The 15,319-nt window shown below is 42.4% G+C and overlaps 1 protein-coding gene across 2 annotated transcripts in view; it reads left to right on the top strand.

The window, feature by feature from the left end:
• Window positions 1-15,319, top strand: part of DGKI (diacylglycerol kinase iota) — a 200,229-nt gene that overhangs the window by 182,740 nt on the left and 2,170 nt on the right. For both annotated transcript variants that reach the window (XM_030960423.1, XM_030960422.1), the window contains 4 exons: window positions 3,286-3,323; window positions 4,868-4,988; window positions 12,375-12,411; window positions 14,295-14,394. In XM_030960423.1, the coding sequence (XP_030816283.1) occupies window positions 3,286-3,323; window positions 4,868-4,988; window positions 12,375-12,411; window positions 14,295-14,394 (296 nt within the window). The remainder of the gene's footprint in view (window positions 1-3,285; window positions 3,324-4,867; window positions 4,989-12,374; window positions 12,412-14,294; window positions 14,395-15,319) is intronic.

Below are 15,319 nucleotides of genomic sequence, written 5' to 3'. Positions count from 1 at the left end.
TTTTCAGCATGAGAGTGTGCTAGTACTTGTTTATCCTGTGTCTCAATCTCTATTAGCTTGCAGCATTACCACAATTCAATTAGCAGCCTTTTCAACATGGCTTTTTTTCTGTTAGTGCATTATGCACCTGTATCTGCTCAATAATAATTTATAAGAGAGGTGGAGAGGTGCATGTGTGTGAGGGGGTTTGTTTTGGTGTGGGTGGTTTTCTGGTGTTTGTTTTGCTTGTCATTTTATTGTGTTTGCTGGCAGGCCTGGGTACAGTGGGTTTTTTGTTTGCTTGGGTTTTGTGGTTTTTTGGGGTGATTTTTTTTATTTTTTTGGGGTTTTTTTTGTGTGTTTATTTTTTTGGGGTTATTTGTTTGTTTGTTTGTTTGATTTTTTTTTTAATGAAGATTCTTTTCTAAGTTGGGTAGTTAGAGTTTTGCTGAGGAGGCAGCCTGGGGGACTGAGTGCCTCCTCAATACATGAACAGAGCACCCCACTTGCCAGTTTTGCCAAGCTGTCACATCAGCAATAAAGGTACTTGCTAAATAAATGTAAAAGGCAATAAAACACTTTTATTAGTAATGAGAAATGCTTTTCTTGGGAGAAACTGAGAAAACAATGTCTTGATTAAAATATTAATTAAATCAAGTGATTTTTGACACATCTTTAAGACCTGAAGGTATATTATATATGATAAAACAGTGATATAATGCATTTTATGTATTACGCCAATGGTGCAGTGTTGCTTAGAAGAAATAAAACAATTCTCAGTTTAATGCTTCTAATTTTAAGCTAGCCTGGCTTTGCATGTTAACAGCATTTTTCTCCAACTTCTCAGTCTGCTCTCCCTTGTCAATGCCATCTGCTTGCTTGCTTCACCACCTCTTTAACAACCAGGTGATTTTTGCCATCCTCACCCTCCTCCTCAGTATGCCCAGCAGCCCCATTTGGGTTTATGGGGTTAGTGTGCTAAGCAATATTCATATATTTATGTAAACATGCTTCTCATTCCAAAGAACATTTCTCCATTTCTAGCTCAATAGCTTCTAAATCTTCCTCTGTCGGGGCATACAGCTCTGAATTATTTTACTGGTGTGTAATCTCTTGTTATGCCAGCTGGTTTTGTTGATCTGTAATGTATTCATTTATCCAGTAGGTTCTACTGTAGCAAAGCACTTAATTTTAAGAGTGCAGGTAGACTTGGCGTGAAAAGAATGTAATTAGCTCAAAGCTAAGCACTTGCCTAAATGCTTTGCTGGATTTGAGGCTTAGGAAAGAGATGAAAAGATTGGTCTAATTATGTTGAATTTGTTTCAGAGCTGCTTTATCCTAATAGCCTTATCACCAGACCACTTCTGATTATGGATTTTTGGCACAGAAGATTTTTCACATCTTGTCAGGCTTTTCATAGAATCTCTCTCTGGTTTTTTTGAACTGTAATCTTCAGCGTGGCTTGCATAGGAAAATGTATCACTGCCTCTTAGGAAAGTGACTTAGGGAAGCCATGTCTTAAAACATTGGATGTTGAAGGCAATGAAAAACATGTCACCAGTTCATTTGATTTTCACATATGAGATGTGCAAAATATTTATTCTTTAGGCTACTGCAAGTTCAGACTGCTGAAGGCTAAAGCATAAAGGTGTCAGTGAGACCAGATCGGCCAAAAAAAGAGAGGGAAATAGATAAAGCAAATTACATGAGTTAAATTCTGCTCTGCTATTAATTTGGGCTGAGCAATTGTTAGAATTATTGGGGAAAAAAAGAAGGATGTCAACCACTGAAAATTAAAACTGAAGAATTTTCTAGCTCTTACCTGCTGGTGTTTGCCTTCTTCAATTCCTAAAATCTGTGTATTCTCGCTCTCATAGATGTTGGGGGAATTTTTAGGATTTGGTTTAACTCATGGTCACTGAAAAACTGCCCTAAATCTAAAACTGCAAGAATTGCTGCTACTGCTCCTCCAGACAGAGCTTAGCTAGACTGGGGTTTTGCTTTTCCCAGTGCTACATGGCTGGGGCATGAGGCATTACTGAGACCAGAAAGCCACATACTAGCCCCAGGTGTTTTCAAAGAAAAGGACGTTTGTTGAGCTGCCTTTGAACATCCTTCCTCTTCTGCAGTGTTTAGCTTGGATGCCTTGTCATTTCTGAAGGTGTAGCAAGCTCATCAGGGAATTCCCACTGTGCAGTTTCCTGTGTGTTATTTTTCAGAGGCAGGGCTATACTGTGCTTCTCTTTCCTCATTTGTTCCTGCTTACTCCTGTATGAATTTTTGGCATCTTTATCAAGGATGGCACTTGGGGAAATGCTTAATTTGATTGCACTGCCTAGACACAAAGATAGAAGTTGGCTTGGACGCTGTTTAAAAAGTGTGAGTTGAGGCAGATGTTTAGTGCTTTTGAAGATGCAAACCACATAAGTGCTTTCTGAGAAAGATTATTCATCATTGTTTTTTACAATATATATCATGATAGGGAGAAGGAGGAGAAAAGGACACAGCCACATAGTGATAAGTTTGTAACAGCTTCTCTGGGCAACAGAGGGTCCCAGGCTTTTGCCTTTCTTCTGTTTTTCAACAGGCTCAGGACAGACACTAGTGGGTACTGAGAAGCTCCCTGCTGTTTGCAGCTCTGTCCTGCCTTCTTGTGAGCCCTTGTCCACATTGTCTCTTTTTGCTTCCATGTGTGTTTAAAATACAAAGGCTGATGAGGTGGGGACTGGCTTTTGCTCTGTCTTTGACCCTGCTTGCCAAACCCAGGGGACTTGCTCCCCTTTGGCATCTCAAAATGTATATGTAATGCAAGTAATTGTTAGGAAATTTCTCTCTTGTCACTCAGTCATCTACAATTTGGGATTCTCAGTGTACTGGGGACTGACTCCATCATCAGTGTGACAAAGTCTGACAGGTCTGTAGACAATTTCAGGTTCTCTGCAGATAACACTGTTTTTTTCAGTGATGGTTTAGGTGCTGGAAACTTGACCTTGTCCACCTTGTGGACACTGGTGAAAGGTCTCAGAAGTGTCTCAAGTGAAAAATTCAGACAGAAGCCTGCAGTTCCAGGAGAGCATTGCAAATGATGGCTTGATGTCCATACAGCTTTCATCACCATGGGCTGTCTTCTGCCTTTCTAATATGTGTCAGCACAGAGTTTGCATTGGTTTTAGTAGTACATGAGAATGCAAGTGGACTGAGGGATGTCAGCCTTAACTTGTAGTTGTTGTGAGCTGTGTCCTCAGCTGTGGAGCTGTATGCATAATGCTTTCTGCCTGACATCAGTTTTCTTTTTATCTTTTGCAGCACTTTTACAGGCAGTCATATCTGGTGATTTTCTGAAGGTAGGTACAGAGCACTGAGCCCACTTACTCACAGTTTTTTGCTGGTCAGATATACTGTACATTTTGTTACACCTCTGCCCAAATCATAAACAGGCTGCTGTGGAGACTTCTGGCAAGTGCCATTTTACAGCCTTTCCAGGAAACCCTGAACACTAGGGGAACACATCGTTCAGGTGAGGTGTGAAGTTGGTTTGAATAGGATCTGGTGTTAGCCAGAGCCTTTTTGCCCAGGATTCAGAGTCCACTGCACAGAGCAATGTGCCAGTCACTAACAGGGAAATTACTATATTGGCAGCGTTGAACAGCAGGGTAGTTCTGACACAGCTTACAGGAAAGCATATTTTCCACCAGTGAGGTTGGTGGCCAAGACCCCAAGTGCTAGCTTGCTCAAGGTCTGCCTAGGCAACCACCAGACCATGTAGAACAAACCTCAGCTGGTTGTTTTATCACCTGATGGATGTCTCAAAACATGTACTGCCTTGGTATAGTAAGTTTGGGAGGCAAAACTACTCATGCAAAATTTTTTGTGCCAATGACTGCAGTCCCACATCAGACAGTATTCAGGCTGCCTGTCTCAGTAGCCAAGTCAGGATCTGAAAACATGCTCTCGAATTTGGATGAGGACTGTGATTAATGGTTGCAATTTCATCTCTGAGAAGCCAGCTTGGAGCCATTTGTAAAAATGACAGTGCTGTTAGGCCAACTTTTTGCCTGCGGGTATTTTGCCTCCCTTCTATACCACTGCCTCAGCTCTTGTGGCTGCAGCATCTAGGGAGCAGTCCTTCAAGCAGTCATAAAAATATTGTCTCGTTTACACTTCTTGAAAACATCTTGCCTGAACTGGCTTTGATGGGGAAACTCCTTGTCCTTCTTCAGTGTACTGCATCATAAATGAGTCCTCACTGTAGCCATGGTCTCCTTTTTCTGCAGTGATCTGCACTGCAAATCCCACCCCCCTTCCCCCAAAGTTTGCAGCATTTCTGAGACCTGCCTGTTTGCTGTTTCCCTCTTATTCTTACCCCATGTATTGCTTCCACCTCAGCCAGCCCTGAACAGGGGGCACTGTGACAAGGGAGGTCCATGACAGTCACCTCATCTCCTTGTGGAATTTTGAGTTGGAGTTTTCTGATTTAGTCAGAAAATATTTGACTCCTGTGCTGAGGAAAAATTTGAGTCTTCAGCAAAAAAGCCAGAACTTTTTATCAAGTACATATATTTTAATATATCCCAACAGTGTTACCAGATGTGGTTTGCAAGCATTCCTTGCAAGCAATAAATCATCACCAGTAGAGTAGCAATGTCTCATTGTTTAGGAAATACAGACTGTTCTCCTTAACCCATATAATTGTCAATACTTCTGGTTTCAGATGTTTTATATCAGGGCCTAAAAGCTGGCTTTAAATTAATGTTTTATTTTATGTTATTCTATTTGGAACTGACTTACAATGAGAAGCAGTAAAGAATTTACTGACATATTTGTTTTTCTGCTCCTCCCATCTTATCCTTCTGTATGTTTTTTTTACCTCTCTTTTTTTTCCTTCTAGTTCATAGAATGTTGTAAAAAAGGAGCCAATTTGTTAATCCAAGGACCTGATCACTGCTCCTTATTGCACCACGCTGCCAAGACTGGGAATGGTGAGATTGTGAAATACATCCTGGAGCATGGTGAGTCCCAGGGGGCAGATCCACAGAGAGCTGTACCTCAGCCAAGTGTCACTCAGGCAAAAACCACACTGGGCTGCTGCAGGTGGCCTCACTCATCTGTGGTGTCCCTCAGTGCAATGTCCACCTGCAGCTTGTGTGAGCAGGAGGCTGGGAATGGGATAGCAATGAGAGTGATGGCTCCAGGCAAAGTGTCAAAAGAAGAATTAGAATGGTTTTTGAGGAGGGTGGTGTTTACACGTTTGCATCAGCTGGGGGGCTGTGAAGAAGCTGTGTGAAGCTTTAGTTAAAACCTTTGGCACAGGGATCTTCTGAACTGTGTTTCAATTAGAGCATATGTTGTAGAAAGCATCTAATCTCTATTAAAACATTTACAGTGACAAAGAGCCCATACAACCATTGTTATTATTTCAGCATTTAGTAACACACTGGTCAGTAATCTGCTTCCTTATATCTAGACAAATTCATCTAGCTTCCATTCCAGCCTTAGAATATTATATCTGTTAGATTCAAGACCACCCAACAGCAAAAACTTATGATCTCCATTTTGTATTTATGGACTGTGATCATGCTATTGCCCTTTTTTCCTTTTCTCTCTTCTTTGTCAGTAGATTACAGACTATTCTTTTTGTGTCTGAGGCAGCCACATTTAGGAGCTTCTGCCTGTTGAACCACTGTAACCTTGCTCCCTCATTGCTGGAGAGTGGCACAGTAAAATAGTAACTGCTCTGCACATAGAGCTGAAGTCACAGTTATCAGCTTCCTTCACTGTAGGAAAAGTGTTCTAGTCTTAACTCTTCTCTGACCCCACTTCAAAATATCAATGGCTATTTCGACTTCTGGTTGTCAAAATCAGCTACATTATTTCAGCAGCAGTGTTAGTGTGAACACAGACTGCCCCTGGTAATTAGAATGTGTTAGCTATTGCTCCGAGGTATTGCACAAATTTTACAGAGAGAAGAAAAAAGCACAGCTCCTAAGAAAGAAAGAAGCAACAATGCATCTCTTCACTCTTGACCCCTAAATTAGGTATTAACATATAAGTGTCAGGTATTCTGTAGGTCCAAGTTCCTGTGCTGTCAGCAGCAATCTGTGACTTAGTTCATTTGCTCTGTGTGACAGAGGCACATTTGGTGGCAGATGGAAGTGAGGAGGGCATCCTTAATAGCAGCAGGCTTCTAACCTGACTAACTCAAAGGAAATCTTAGTCAAGGTAGTCATTGGAGCCCAGAAAGTGATTCAGGCAACAGTTACCTGTGCACTTTATTCATTTAGATAAAGATAAATGTCTAATATCATTTGCCCTTGGGTATCCAAGACATTTGCTTGGGTCTACAAGATAACACACAAGGCCCAGAGGAAGCCTGAGCTGCACTGACGGCTAAAGCCCAAGCAAGCATCTCTGTCATTCCAAGTGCATCCCAAGGCTTGCCCATAGGTATATCAAACAGCACAAAATAACTGTTCAGTGGACAACTGAAGCATGCCCCAAAAATCTGACTGAGAGGGGCTGAATTGTTCTTTTACTCCTTTATGTAGAGATACCTACATATGGATAGGGCAGCGCAGTTGGCCTTACATCCAAATAATGACTGGTTTTCTCACCAGTTCCAGCAAACCTTACCAGTGCTAACTCTACCTTCTGTGGACTGCTCTGGATTGTTGCATTAGTCACAGTGCACCCATGTGCCACTGAATTCTGTAGACAGGCATAATTTGCTTTATTTTCTAACTGCCCCATGTCTCCTCTCACACTGCACATGACCTGTACCAATTCATCAACATGTCTCTAGGATTTTTATTAGACACATATACTTTAACTTAGTGACAGTCTGACCCAGTTGCTTTGATGAATATTTAAAGTGAGATAATTTAAACTGATAAGAATGTAAGCAGGGAATCCATGGGAATTTTTGAAGTAAATAGAGAAATGTGAGGGATTACGGACTGTTAGACAAAGACAAATCAGAAGGTTGAGCAAATGTCAGCTCAGTTCCTCTCTCCCTTCTTTATCCCCAAGGATGGCAGGAGGCTTTTGCAGCTTTCCAGACATATGTCCTCTGGGCTTCTCCAAATGCATTGTTTGTTTAACATTCTGTGGGGATCAGGGAGTGCATGGGACAATGCACAATCTAATAGAGGCCTCCTCTCTTCTCCCACCAAGCAATTAATGAAACTCATTTCTACTCTGGGCACTTCTCAGCCACAAATGAGCTCTCTTGCTGAATCATCATCATCATCATAATGCCCTTGTTTTTCTTTGCATTCTCTGGCATTTGGCATCTTCTCAGCATTAATTACTGTACATGACCTGATCTAATGCTACTAATATCTAAGGGTTTCCCTGCGTGGAGCTTCTTGTTTCTGCCAATATCCACCCATAAAATTTTCATAAAAACGAGTCTTACTTCTGTTGTGGCAATTACCTCTGCCCAGTCACACTTCTTCTGGAGTTTGTCTGCTTCCCAATAGACGGTTGAGAATAGTGAATGATAATAGAAGTTCCACTGTAAAATATCCTCAAGCACACAGCAAAGAAAATCTATTATTAACCACACAGGGAAAAATCTTCTGAATATCTCTAAAAAACAACTGCAACAAAAGAAGAAAAACCCACTGCTCCAGGAACTTTACCTTTCTAGTTTGAAAAACAGTGGGATGAATCCAATGCAGAACAGGAGTGGCATGCACAGAACCAGAACCACAAAGGAAGGAAAATGGTGTAGTGGGGCTAAAGCTGTCCTTTGTGGACATGGCCTATTCTGCAAACATGCAGGGCACATTTATATGAAAGGTTATTCTGTGATCATGATCAGAATGATTTCAGATGTTAAGGGGAGGAAAATAACCTATCTTAAAATAGAAATAGCAGGGATGAGTCACGCAGGGGGACTGCTGTGCAGTGCTGCCAGATAATTCACAGTGGCCCAGCACAAGGCTGGGATAGCAGCTGAAGCACCAGTGTAGTAGGTGTCAGGACAACAGCTGCTTGCTGCTGCAGGAAGAGTTGTGCTGGCTGCTGCTCCAGTAAAACAGTTTGTCTCTATCCCCTGTGCAGGAAGGGCAGATACATAGAGACACAGACCTAGCACTCATTGAAGATTGCCCACCTAAATCAGGAGTCTTTCACTTTTAGTAGAAGAGTCAGCTTTAAAAACTCATCTGTAACTGAGGTAAGAAATGCTTAGCTAGAAATTGAGGGCCAAACTCAGTAGGTATCGCAACCACAGCCTTTTAATGCTGCAGTCAGCAACTGCATTGCATCCATTAGCATGTACATTAGAGAAGAGTTAACTGTCTATTTGCTTAACATAAGCAGAATTAAGGAAAGATCTGTTAGCAGAGGGGTCTCCTAAATCATCTGTATTTGGTATCAAACTTGGATTGAAGTCTCTATATGGCAGCTGTGAAATATTTGTAATTTATAAACATTATACAAATAATTCCATTTGCCTTGTCTTTGTCTTCTCTAGACATTTAAAAGACAGCCAAGAATTATGAAGTTCATCTATGGTATTTTGGTTTTAAACAGAAGAGAGAAAAGACGTTTACAGTTGCCTTAGGAGGTTGTGGTGGGAACTTCTGCTGCAACAGACAATATGTAGGGCATCCTATCCTTAACATTCCTGTGTCCTCAAACCTCAATGTCCTTGCTTCACTAGAAGGCATCCCCTGATTAAAAAAAATATTATGCTTTCATTAATCTTAACACTGCAAAGTCCAGAGCTAAGAGACATAGTGAATCTGGATTTGCATCCTGACCAGATTCAGAAGTTCCTTGGAAGGCTTTGGAAAAGTAAATTTTGCTGTGACAGAGATGTGTGTCAGTGACAAAGTTTGAATAATCATCAGAAAGCAACACTGAATGAGTTTGCATGACACTTGTTAGTATGTCTGAATTTGCAGAATGTTTTAGGGTAGTGGTCACTTATGAGGGGCCTGAGCAGAAGACAGTTTAGTTTTTCTGAAAGGCACAAGGTATAACATAGCCTATTTTAATTTCAAGTGTACCAAATTTTAGGGTAATGTGGCTGACAGACATGTAGGAAGGAATGCTCCCATAACCTGTCTAGCCTCTATATTACAGTGGAAATTCTGACCTAAAAGACACAAGCAGAAAAGACCACTGTTAATTTTCCTATCAGGTAAAAAAAAAAAAGTGTGATGGTGTGATGTTGGGAAAGGACTAGAAATAGTTCTGAGTTTCCAGTTTACTGTTATTTTAAAAATACTCCTACTTTGAAAGTAAGGATCCTCATCCAGTTTTGTCCCCCAGATAATAACCTCAATCAGGTTATTAAACAAAGAGGGTTTTGGCAGATAAACAGAAATGTTGATGATGTCTGACATTATTGCTTAGAGTAAATACCTTTCTTCCTCAGCTCTATGAAGGACTGACAGGATGCAGGACTGGCAGGGGTTAATATCTGTGGGTCTCCTGTGGGTAACTGTAACCACATCCATTGGAGAGGGCTAAGCTGTGGGCTCAGAGGCCTTTCAAGAATGTGTGGAGCTGTATATTTTGGAAATGCCTCTGAAATATGGTCACTTAGTGTTGGGGTTTTTTTATTGCAGTGAGCTCAGTGAAGGAGCAGCTGCTTTTGAGTCTCCTTGCCTTCCCTCCTCCCATAGCCAGCCCAGGCTGCTTTGCCTTCTGAGAAGCTGGAGAAGGGCTTTGGTGGAGTGAAAGAAAGCAAAAGGAGAGAAGGAAAAAAGTTAATAATTCTACACAGACAGCCTATGGGCAATGTTGAGGAAAGAGAGTGATCTCAGCTGGCCTTCCCCTCAGTGTGTCATGCTTTTCAGCTCTTTTCAAGTGAATATCTCCCCCCACCCGGTCCCCCGTCCCCATCCTGCCATTCTTCAGCCCCCCAGTCTCTTTTTCCCCTTTCTCTCTCTTTTTTTTCCCTCCCTCCACCTCTCCACACATTTCTATCTTTTGTTTTTATTTCCCCTCCTGCTGTTTTCCTTGATAGAAATCTCACTCATGCATTTCCCTTCCGGATTTCTATTGGGTTATTTTGTCCTCTTTCTCTCCGTGCCTTGGTCCCCTTTTCTTTCTGTGCCTCTTGTCCCAGAGTGAAACAGCCGCCTCCCTGCTGGGTCAGGATGACAGTGCCTTAGCTTTCCCAGTGCCAGCCCTTCCCACATCTGTGCAGCTTTTGTCCCCGGGCAGAGGGGGATTTGGAATGGTCGGTTGGCAGCGCCAGGGAGACTGATATAAAAATGAGGTCCAAAAAAGAGGGGAAAGGGAATTAGGAGGAGGGCGTGAGATGGTTTAAGAGAAGCACAAGTGAAAATAAAATAAAGAAGTAAAGGGCACCGCTCAGGCTGTGAGTTGGGACATTCCAGCTTCAGAGACAGGCCAGAGAGAATGAAATTAAAGAATCCTGGTACCATGTTGTGCAGCTAATTATTAACCCCAGTATGACTCGGATGGAGTCAGGGCTCTCCCACGAAATGCTGAATTTGGGACAGTATCCAGGAGAGCACCCTTTGCACTCAGGGGAGGTGTACTTGTCATCTCCTCAGGTCTGTACTCACAGACTCAGCACTGAGCTCCTCTGTCCTAGCCCTGCTATTGCTTCCTGCTTCACACCAGTTTTCCTTTACCCATGGCTTCTCTCCAGACCCACTCTGTCCCAGCTTTCTTCTCCCTCTCAGGTCATATTCTTCTGAATACTCTCTATTTTACTACCTTTACTTACCTTTTAACAGCTTCTTCAGCTTACCTGGGCAAGTACCTCTATGTCCCATAAAGCCAGACCTGTCACCCTGTTCCACCTTGGCAGTACAACCATCCTTGCTCCAACTACGAGCAGAAATAATAGGTGGCAGTGTCTTCTCTAACACATTGCAAGCCATTCCTGCTTACCTATCACTGAGATGTGGCATTGCAGGAAGCTATGGGGAATTACCTTTATTTTTGAGAGAACACGATTTTCTCCTAGGAAATGAAAAGGACTCTTTTTCTTCATGTGTATTTTTTAATTGTCATGTTAATTTCTCAGGCATTGTCTTTTTTTCCTCTCAATAAGAGGCTCTGCTTATCCTTCTTCGTGGTCCTGGGAGCTCAGGGGTAGTGACTGATTCTTCTTTTTGATAGGCAGAAGCGAACACACAACTTCCAAGTGTGGGGGTGAGGATGTGTGGTGGTAGAGCCAGGCTGCATTAAATAATTGACAGTGGCTACTGAGTTTGGAGAACTGTCATGGCAAGTATGCAGTGTACACAATGCCCTGTGCACTGAGGACTAAGCACCACCCTTTCTCATGATGGTAGAAGATGAAATGAAGGAACTGCCTGCAGCTCAGGAGCCCCAGTGATACTCCATGTGTACATTGTAAAAGCAGCGAGGTAAAGACAGGCTGCTCTGATCCATTTTGACACACACTCAAAGTAAAAGGAGTGTAGAGAGGTTGTGTGTAGGCCTTTGTAAGCAAGTAGTGTGAAATTCCTCAGTTTCAGGTGAGATTTGCTGTAAGCTCTTGAGGACTCTTGAATTTCAAAGTCGCAGTGTGCTGGAGAGAAATACTCATGCGCAGGAAGGAAAAGTCTTGTAAAGTTTTCCTGTTCCCCTTGCTAACTGCCCTATACCATTTAATACTACACTCCAGAGCAGTGGAGAGAAGAATACTGTGACAGACTGCAAAGGAAAAGTTGTTTTTTCCAAGTGATATCCAGATCCTAGCCTTTCCATGTCACTATAATTCAGCGATGGAATTTGCCTCTATAAATATCTGCCTGTAGTGAATATCAAGGACAAAAGGACATTAACCCAAATGTATTATTTTTTCCCACTTAACAAAAATCTTTTCTGTTTTTCTTAATCTTACTTTCCTGATCATTGCTAACCAGTAGAGTACAGGATTTGCATATCAATATAAAGACTGCTGGGAATATTCCACCCTGATCTACATTTTGTATAACACTATTAAATGGAGCAGCACAGGGATGTCATTCAGGATGGAATTTGGCTAATTTCAACTTCCTAATGACATTTTCCCTCTAATACCAACAATAGATTTTAACTTGCAATATATCAGGGTTTCCAGCATATCAGCATTTTCAATGTACTGTACTTATGTGAACCACTTAATTGAGCAAGGTGAAGAGTGAGAAAATAAACTCCATGAATATTCATTCCCAGTATAATTTAGAGGCTGCTACTCCCTGTTGTTGACACTCCAGCAGTGACTGTGCATCCAGAATTTTATTAGTGCAAGGGCTTACACAAGCAAATATTACATGGAAGTTTGATATATTTGCACAGGTTTAACTTTCACTTGGCTTCTTTTATATATTTTTACTGGGAATCTTCTCCTGGTAGACATATTTTTTTAGTCATGCAGACAAATGCTTTATGACATACCTGACTGTCTTTTGCAGGTCCATCTGAATTGCTGGACATGACAGACAGTGAAACGTAAGTACAACCTGCTCTGTCCTTCATGTTATGTGTGTTAAACTAGTAGAATCTTGGTTTTCAATGCAAACTGTTAAAAAGGAAAAAGCTTATAAAATCACACAACTCTTCAAAACCAACCAAACAAACAAGGCCCCCTAAAAACCACACATCAACCGTGTCATATGTGCCTTTCTTGCCTAAAACAAGCATTTATTGGATTTGCAGGGGCCTTTCTCCCTATTGCTTCCCATGCTTCCTTAATCTTTCTAGAGGAATAGAAGCCCTGCCTTGTGTTTTGATGTTTCTGGCCTCCAGCTACTAAGGGACTAACCTGAAGAGCAAATTCCAAAAGTCAGGAAAGTACTTTTCTTGCTCTACACCTTTTTTTTTCAGTCCCTTCTTGATTCATCCAGGGTGCTCTGCCTTAGCTCTCCTAAATGTCCAGGACTTGTGCAGTTGAAGGTTTCCATCAAGCAGTTAAAACATCCATCAGCTCCCTTCTTATTAAAAAAAAAGCAACAACTCAACCCCAAAAAATTCCTTTCCTTTCCAATTCCCAATTTTTTACACCTTGTATGATCAAAGTTCCATGAAAGTATGTAAGGGAAGCATGAATAATCCTGGAAAATATGTGTAATACATATGAAATAAAAGCAGTCTTTTTCCTAGGGATCCAAGCCTACCATTTCTCATCCCACAGTGCCCTCCTCTGCTAACAGAGAACACCTTTTGCACAAGGTGCATGAGTGAAGTCCAGAGGTGACAGGGTGACAGGGACTGGTTCTTTTCATCCAGGAGTGTAGCACAACCACATCAAGTGTCAGTGAGCACAGCTGTGAGAGCTTCCCTTTACAGAGGTTCCTCTACCTCTAACCCTTGGAAAGGGAAGGCTCAAGCTGTAACTGGCAGTATGAATTTGTCTTCTGGTCCTCGGGGGGAAATAGGATGGTATCCTATTCTGATACTAGCTCTGATGAAGCAAGGGCATATTGATTACAAAGCTGCCTCTTAATATTTCAACATCCCCTGTCATAGATGGGGGCTGAGATTCCTTTATGCACTTTGTGTAGATAGGTGCAAGATTTGTCCTGCTACATGTATTTCTTGTAAATTGTTATTTCACAGGTTATGTAATGGCCCTACTTGTTGGATACTGGCATTAAGGACCCCTTTACAACCCCTTCAAAGTATACTTTCCTCTCTTCCTAGGCAAATCCAGATAGATTTCTTTACTCTCAGTAAAGAGTAATTCAGTTTCAGACAGTTTTAGAATCCTGTCAGACTTAGTTCCAGTCTGAGTGAGAAGCTTTGCAACAAATGTGCTCCCACCACACAGTCATCTCTTCTGAAAAGCATGTATTTAATCTTCCCCAGTAGCTCAGCAGTCCAGTGGTGGAAGAACATGAGAGTTCTTGCTCTCATACATCCAAGAGAGCAGGGCATCAGAACTGGGGCAGCAAGTGCACCAGTCATAGCTTTGATGGGTAGGATTTTTCTAGGACGGCTCCAAGAATGAGGTTGAGGAAAGAAATTGCAGGAAGAAACAAACCCTGTTGCTGTTTTGCCTGCTGTGAAATAGGAAGGTGGCTAGCTCTGCAGCAGTTAACAGAGCTGATGGTTGGATGGGAATGTGACATTCAGTCCTCTGAATATATAAAGTCTGTCAATGTTTCTTTCCCATCCCTCAGAAGTTCTTCGTCTGCTATTTGTGCATTGCAGACTTTCCTACTGAGTCAAAGGATGTAGATGCTAAGGGAGAGAGTGCACAAGCCTACCTCTGTCAGCAAGAGGGACCCTTACAGAAATGCAGCATCCTGCTGTGTCTATGCTCTGCTCCTCATGCTTCCTAAATGTGCATTGCTGTGCTGTGTCTCACGGCTGCCTTCTGTGCTTTGGTCTAGGGGGGAGACAGCACTACACAAGGCAGCCTGCCAGCGCCACCGCGCCGTCTGCCAGCTCCTGGTGGATGCAGGAGCCTCTCTGAGAAAGACAGACTCCAAGGTAAGGCAACTCCATCAGCCCCCACCATCCCCTGTGCTGAGTGAGACCCTGCAGCATCCTCCCTGCTGCTTGCGTGGCTGAGGCTTCCTTGTGTGTGCCGAGGCTCACACAAGGAGCCTCAATCTTGTGTGTTGCTCCTTTGAAGCAAGCTATTTTTATACAGAAAACTGTATTGATTTAAACAAACACAAGAGACTTCAGTTCAGTCCCCAACATGGGTCATTGTCACCATAGTGAGAGCCTGGCCTCAAACTATTCGGTGCAGTGGGTGTGAATGAGACATCTCCATGGCACAGCAGTGTCCTCCTCCTGTGTGGTCAAAAGAGAGGCCTGTGGGCAAGGACCACCTGCAGGAGCCTTGGTTTCTGATTGCACAGCATCTGTGAGGCTTGGTTATTGTGGCTGGCTTGCTTTGTGAGGATGGCTAACTGTTTTCTTTTGCCTTGGCTTGCTCCTATGCTCACTGATGTGACACTAACCACAGCACTCTCGGTGTAAGCTTGACTGAGAAAAAAATCTGGGAAAAATGAAATCCAAGGAATATTCTGTCATTCCAACAATGTGATTGCTTAGGAACATGGTCCAGAAGCTGCCTCTCTGGAGTTTCTGAGCACAAGCACCCTGTGGTCAGCAGCTGAGAGTGAGTTGGTTCTCTGGACTCCAGAGTCAGAAGCACCTTTGCTGCAGCCAGGCAATCAAAAGCAATTTCTGCCTTCTTGGGCTCTATGAGGTATCCTATAATGGGAAGAGAGGTCATCTATGATTCTATCATCTCTTGTTCAGATGGTAGAATTGTACATTGCAAAAAGCTTTCTGAAACAGAAGAAATCCAGTCAAGTGGCTTCTTGTGGAATTTGCAGGCAACCCCAACAAGGGAAGAGACGAGAATCTTGACTCCATGTTTCAGAGGGCTGATTTATTATTT

Source organism: Camarhynchus parvulus, chromosome 1A (genome assembly GCF_901933205.1).
Source record: "Camarhynchus parvulus chromosome 1A, STF_HiC, whole genome shotgun sequence".
Lineage (NCBI taxonomy): Eukaryota > Metazoa > Chordata > Aves > Passeriformes > Thraupidae > Camarhynchus > Camarhynchus parvulus.
This window is presented reverse-complemented; position numbering and strand designations above follow the sequence as displayed.